At 45.1% G+C, this 7,294-nt stretch overlaps 1 protein-coding gene across 1 annotated transcript; it reads left to right on the top strand.

Annotated features, from left to right (window-relative positions):
* The first annotated feature begins 1,803 nt into the window (after positions 1–1,803).
* LOC128352154 (vitelline membrane outer layer protein 1-like) lies at positions 1,804–6,058 on the top strand. Its single transcript, XM_053312439.1, has 3 exons — positions 1,804–1,974; positions 3,729–3,826; positions 5,761–6,058. Exons 1-3 carry the CDS (start codon positions 1,804–1,806, stop codon positions 6,056–6,058), a joined length of 567 nt encoding a protein of 188 aa, XP_053168414.1.
* The last annotated feature ends 1,236 nt before the right edge of the window (positions 6,059–7,294 follow it).

Genomic DNA, 7,294 nt, shown 5'->3' with positions numbered 1-7,294 from the left:
CATCAGTTCTCTCTCCTCTGCTCTGATGGTTCTTCTCATGAGTTGTGAGGAGGTGTATCCATGGCCTGGCACTCTCTTGAGCGAGCATTGTCAGCTCTGGGTCAGCATCCATTGCTATCACACAGACGGAGAAAAGCTCCTTTGATTGGCGTACTGCTGACCCTGGTGACCAGCCTAGGGACTAGAAACTCCCAAAGGGGAAAGGGCTGGGCCCCTTTCCCAACATTTCTGTGCTGGGGTAGGAATAGAACTTAGCTGCTCAAGAATCCCTGCTTGCGGCAGCTTTTTATCCCCAACCCTATACCCTCCCCCCGGCCAAATGTTCTCCTCCCAGTGCTGTGATGGGCTGCCCTGCTTATTTATTTGATTGATTGATTTAATTTATATACTGCCCTTCCAAAAATGGCTCAGGGTGTTCTGCATCAAAACAAACACAATTAAAATCAATTATCAATGAAAATCAAAACTAAATGAATTGAGCAATTAAAATCATCTAAACATTAAAATAATTAACATTAAAACCATTTTAAACCAACATTACACATTTAAAACCCTGAATCTAATTAAAAGCCTGGGTGAATAGATGTGTCTTCAGTGCCTTTTAAAAGTTGCCAGAGATGTGGAGGTGCTTATTTCAATAGGGAGCGCATTCCAAAGCCTAGGAGCAACAATGGAGAAGGCCCGTTCCTGAGTCGCCGCTGAATGAGTTGGTGGCAACCACAGATGAATCTCTCCAGATGATCTTAAAGGCTGTGGGGCTCATGGTTAGGGATGTGCACAAAACCAGTTTGCCTGGTTTGGTTCAAATTCGAACCAGGTTCGAACCAAGAGGGGGAGATTCGGTTTTGGTTTTCCTCGCACCCCTCTGGTTTGGTTCAAATTTGAACAGTTTTGAACCATTTTGAACTGTTTTGGACCAGTTTCAACCTCCCAAAGTGGGTGGGGTGGTAGTTGGCACCCATGGATACTTACCACCCAACCCCCAAAGCAATCAGACACTTGTACGATATTTGAATGAATTTTTGATTTTTAAAATTATTTTCTCATAGGGTATAATGGGACTCGAACCAGCCCATTATTCCCTATTGTGGAGCACCCATAGGTGCAAACTACCACCCAAACCCTGACGTAATTAGACACTCCTAAATTTTTTAAAATGAATTTAAAAAATATTTTTAATTATTTTTCTCATAGGGTATAATAGGACTAAAACCAGCGCATTATCCCCTTTTGTGCAGCACCTACGGGCTCAAAGGGCTGATTTTTAAGTGATTTTTTAACATTATGCATCTTTAAGGTTTTTTTTCAACGGGAATAATGGAGGTTTAAGCAGCCCCATAACTGCACGTGGGGGGCCGCTGGGCTGGCCCATTGCCCAATTCCTTTGAAATAATTCTGGCAGCTTCCTTGCCCCCCTTGGGCACTACCACCCACAACACTCCCTCTAGACCCCCCCCTAAATATTCACCAATAATCAGAGGAATGTCTGATTGCCTTGGGGTTTGGTTGGTGGTAGGAACCCCTGCGTGCCTACCACCCACCCCACTGTGCTTTGCTGTGGACACCGAAATGGATCCAACCCAGATTGCCAGCAACCTTTAGCTGCTTGTAGGACTCAAACTATGGTCCAAAAAGCCAGATAGACAATAGATAGCATTAACCCAATGTAAGCACGTTTCTAAAAAGCAGAACTGATGGAAGTGTGTCTGGAGGACACACACCAAACTTCCAAACTGTCCCTTCTCAGGCCTGTTATTCTTCTTCTAGTTTTTTTGCAGGTAGACCCAAAGCAGAACATCTTCCATGGCTCTCGCTGTCAGCATTTTGTTCTCCTTGATGCTCTCCTGCTGCCTGTGGGCTACAGCAGCCCGGAATTATAAGACCATGATAAAAGTGAAAAATGGAGGACCATACGGAGTCTGGGGTGCAATTGAATTGTGCCCTAAAGGTTATGCTCGTGGATTTGCACTCAAGGTAAGAGTTTCCCTAATTTTGGACCTCCCTCCATTGAGATACCTTGATGCTGGGGAGCTGCCTCAATCAACAATTTCCCCCATCCAGGGGTGGAGGGAGCCCAATGGCAGCCGGGGGACAGACTACAGCTCTCCCCTCCACCACCACTGTGCGTGCACACTGGCCACATCCCTTGCATCTGTCATAAGAACCAGGGGGCGTGGCCAGCATCTGGAAGTGATCCTGCAGCTCCTCCCCCCTCCATCCCAGCAGGTGTGTCAATGACAGCTGGGTGCTGCCTTTCTTTTGCTCCTTTCCTCTGAGTGAGGAAGAGAAAGGAAGGAAAAAACGAGTTGATGCATGGGATGCTGATGCATGGGGAGTGGCCAGCACCTTGGAGAGGGGCTGAATGGCCCTTCACTTGCCAGATGGAAAGGAGTGGGGAAAGGGCTGTTCCTCTTGCTCCCAGCCGGTGAGTGTTTTGTTTAGCAACTGGCAAGGTGGTGCCCCAGGGGAGGGGGCACCATGGCAACTGCCCTCCCACCCCAGCAGCCCAGGGACATTTGTCCTCCTGCCCCATTGTCCAATGAAGGTTATGTCACTGCTTCCATCCTTTCTTTTGAACGTTCCTCAGACAATTGCTTTAGAACCCCAAAAGGCAAAGGTGAAGAAACAGTAGTACATAAAGGAATCATTCAAAGGAATGGGAGAAGGCAAGAAAATGATGATGGTGGTGGGATCCGTTTTGATGAGGACAGGAAAGCAGATGTCAGCACAAGTATGGAGGAAGTTGATAGTGTTGCATTACCATAGTTGAATCACTTCCTGGAGCATTAAGAAGTCTTAAGGGTTTGCCGTGTTCCTTGGATTCTGGTTTCCTTTTTAGGGAGAGTCACTGATAATTCATCATGCCTTTGTAGGATTTGGCTTCTTTACACGAAAATACAGGCTGCGCATTGGGTGAAGTTAGAAATATTGTAGAATATCCATCTAAGTCAGCAGCACATTAAATCGGGGAGACCAAACTCTGCCTCCATGAGCAAAGAACAAGAAAAGGACCCTAACCCTGCTAACTTGGCAAAGAGGCAACTTTTTACGTGGTGATTCTCATTATTTAGTAGAGGTAGAGAAACTGGCCCTATCTACCCCCAGCACAGTACCTCCAGTGAATGTTGCTAGTGTCTATCTTATGTTTCTTTTTAGACTGTGAGCCCTTTAGGGACAGGGATCCCTAAATTTATTTGTTATTTGTCTGTGTAAACTGCCCTGAGCCATCTTTGCAAGGGTGGTATAGAAATCAATCAATCAATCAATCAAACAAACAAACAGACAGACAGACAGACAAATAATAATTTCAGATGAACCTGTTAGTGTAGGAATAACTTGAATCAGGTTGGGAACTTCATTGCTGGAAGATGAAGAACATCTCCTGCAAAATACAAAGCCGGTTGAGGTCTGCAAGGTTGGGGTTATCTAGGTCTGCCAATAACAAGACTGAATATCTCCTATGGCTTGCTGTTGGCTGAGGTGGATGTGAATGCCAGTCCCCAAGCTTGGCTAGCAGTGGTTCTGCACAACTAGTAGTCAATGACTAGTGCTGAAGCTTCTCATCATTGATCTGACTGGACCAATAAGATGCTGTCCAATTCCAGCAGGGAGGGAGCCAATGTGAATGGCTAATTCCCACTGAAAACATTGTGCTGTAATTTTACAAAATGCGGGCAGCCGTAGAGTGCAGCATCAGTGTTATCATCACTCCTTCTCTTCACCACCAGGTACAGGCATACCAGGGTATATGGTATGATGATACAGCTCTGAATGGCATTTGGCTCTACTGCACTGATGGCATAGTCATTGAGTCAAAAACTGGACCGTGAGGGATCTTTTGTTTCCTTTTCCTTTTTGGCTGTCCTGCTTGAACTGTGGAAGGAGCTGGGTTTCTTTCACTGTTGCTGGATTGACCTAGACAGAATCTGTCTGAATCCTTCTGAGCTCTCTCTGGCTGACATCCTGTGGAATGTTCTGCCTGCCTTTTAACGGAGATGTGTGCACTTGTCCAAATTTCAATACTTACACAGGCAGAGTGTCATTGTTCTACTGCCATTCCGCTGGACAGGAGTTGAAAGGCTTTTTATAGGGGTTGTTTTTATCGTGGGCTTCTAGGCTATCTGGGGTTGTGGTCGAGTGGCTTCCAAAATACCTATAGAATGTACTGCTATTGTAGGAATTTGGATCCACTGATCTATAAAAGGCATGGAGGTATTTGTGCGATGTTCTCATAATGTGCACTCCTGGACTGTCCCTGATCTGTCTAAGATCCTGGATGGCAGCAATGTTTCTGATCCTTTCCTTCCTGTTCCTAATGTGGCAACATTGTCAATAGCTTACAGGATCCCAATTTTGAGGGGGAAAGGGACCAAGAGAGACTGAGAAACTCCAAGTGTAATGTAGAGAACTCAAGGGAGCCAGGCTTTTATGGAGATGAGGGCATATTCCAGGAGGGAGGGTCTGGTGTGATAGTAACCCATCTTTGGCATGAGATTAAGAACCTGGAAGAGGAACCTGACATCTATATCTCTCAGTTTATTGCTAACTCCTTAGGTGAGCAACTAGGTTTTCTGAAGCACCACGAAGACCAATAGATATGTCGTGGGTGTGTATGAATGTGGTAGGAACTGACCTGTCATGCTCCTGAGAGATCTCATAAGAGCAGTAGCGCCCTGCACTAACAAGGTGGAGGACTCCTGATGTCCCAGACCGGGGCTCCCAATCTGTGGTACTCCAGATGGTGCTGGACTACAACTCCCATCATCTCCAGGTACAATTTATAGTGGCTGGGAATGATGAGAGTTGTGGTCCAGCAACATCTGGAGTTCCACAGTTAGGGATCCCCTGTCCTAGATGACCAGAGATTCCTGGATTAAACTTCTCTTACCCAGGAATCTCTGCTTCTGAGAACCATCTTACCGTGTACTATGAAATCAATGGGTAAAGGGACGATAGAGCGATATGTGGCTAATGGGCATAACCGTTGAAGGTATAACCTTCACTTTTCAGAGTTTGTGCATGGGTGGCCCCAAGACCTTTCCTGGGGGTGGGGGCAAATCTGCAATCTTATACCCACACCTGGAAGTAAGCCCCATTGAATTCAATGGAATTGGCTCAATGTAGAGGGGAGCTGCCTTCCTTACTCCACCTCCAGAGGCTCATGTAAGCACTTCTGTTTTTAGAAACGGAGGATTAAGAATGGGAAAGTTCTCTCTCCATTTTATCCTGTTTGTTAACTGCCCCCCTGCCCCCCGAGGTTGGACACTGTCTTTGGAAACACTGTTCAATCTTCTGCCTGACTTTTAACAGAAAGTGTGTGCACTTGTGTAAAAGTGCACTTGTGCAACTTGTTACACAGGCAGAGTTGCATAATAGACAGACAGTGGCTGTCAATACCATAGCTCACAGGTCTGCATCTACTTTTTATTCTGCCCGCCTTCCCCCCACCCATCCTTAGGCTAGGGATTGCCCTTTACAGGTACATACCCAAACTGGCCCACAAAACAATCTAGCCTTGTTCAGTGTTCAAACTGGACCGGATCCAGTTCGGCCGGACAGGGAACCAGACCCAGCCAGGTTGATTCAAATTTGGTTCAAATTCAAACCAAAATGGCAAAAACAGTTCAAAACTGCAATACCCATGCACTCTTACTGATAATACCATTTAAAACATGTGGGATGTTATTTGTACAGTATGTATATTGTTTAATATAATTCATATATTTCTCAGAATATTATAATCATTGTCTTCTTTGGCAGGTGGGGAAACTGGACAGAGTCTAAGTTTTGTCCCAAAGGCTACTTAATCTCCTTCACTCTGAGAGTGGACAAACACCGAGGGATTACTCATGATAATAAAGCAGCTGTCAATGTCTGGTTCACCTGTCAAGGTGGACAAGTTCTGACAGGCAACTCACATAAATGGGGTGTTCTTGGCCCATGGAGTGATCGCTGCCGCTCTAGTGCCATATGTGGACTTCAGACAAAGGTACAGGACGATCAAGGTAGTGGTGATGACACAGCACTTAATGATGTAAGATTTTTCTGTTGTTCCTGAACCACAAGAGCTCTCCCTACTTATAAAACAGCGTGCCTGTGCTCGAGTGGTTTTGTTAAGATGAAACAAACACAATTAAAAGTTGAATGAAGAGCTGTGTGTATTGTTTTTTCTCTGACTTGCTTGCCTCTGTGTGCATTGCTACTGTGTAGGGGAGATCAGATATCAATTACCACAATAGGAATCCCCTGACACCCCTGCCGATCCCAATGAGGATAGGACGGGCATGGTAAGTTGAACAAGGGCCTTATTTTATGAACTAACCAACAAAGATCTGCAAGAGTGTGATACTTAACATGGTATCTCGCAGGGCTCTATATTGTCTCCAGTGCTCGTTAACATGTACAAGAATCTGCTGTAAGAGAATATCAGGAAATTTGGTACAGGGTGTTATCAATATGCTGATGACACCCAAATCTTTCTCTCCATGTCCACATCATCAGGAGAAAGCATAGCCTCCCTAAATGTCTGCCTGGAGGCAATGATAGGCTGGATGAAGGATAACAAACTGAGAAAGAATCCAGATAAGACAGAGGTACTTATTCTGCAGGGTTGGAACTCGGGAGTCAATTTTGATCTGCTGGTTCTGGATGGGGGTCACACTTCACCAGTAGGAACAGGTCTGCAGGCTGGGGATGCTTCTGGATCTAAACCTCTCCCTGGTGTCCCAGGTTGAGGTAGTGGCCACAGGTGCTTTCTATCAGCTTTATCTGATATGCCAGTTGTTTCAGTTTCTTGAGAGAAATGACCTCAGAACAGTGGTACATATGTGGGTAACCTTTGAGTACTGCAATGCACTCTATGTAGGGGCAGCCTTTGTACATAGTTTGGAAACTGCAATTAATAAAGAATGCAGCAGCCAGGTTGGTGTTAGGGCTACCAATAAGTTTCCATGCAAAATATGTGGTGCTGGTTGTAAACTATGTCGCCCTAAACAGCTTAGGCCCTGGGTGTTTAAGAGAAATCTTCATTATAAGCCCCATTGCCTATTTAGATTATCTGGAGAGAAAATCTGCAGTTGCCAGCCACTCCTATGGTGGCTGCGCAGGGATGGGACTTCACTGTTGCTGCCCTGAAGCTCTGGAATGCACTTTCTGCAGTAAGAGCCTCTGCATCTCTGACAATTTTTAAAAAGTGTCTCAAGACTTATTTTTTTCCACTAAAGCTTTTAAATTGGACTGTGATTTTAAATTGTTTCATTTTTTAAAATTTTTAATCTGTTTTATGTTGTAAACA

Source organism: Hemicordylus capensis, chromosome 3, assembly GCF_027244095.1.
Source record: "Hemicordylus capensis ecotype Gifberg chromosome 3, rHemCap1.1.pri, whole genome shotgun sequence".
Taxonomy (NCBI): Eukaryota; Metazoa; Chordata; class Lepidosauria; order Squamata; family Cordylidae; genus Hemicordylus; species Hemicordylus capensis.
Note: the sequence above shows the minus strand (reverse complement) of the source record. Positions and strands in the feature narration are given on the sequence as shown.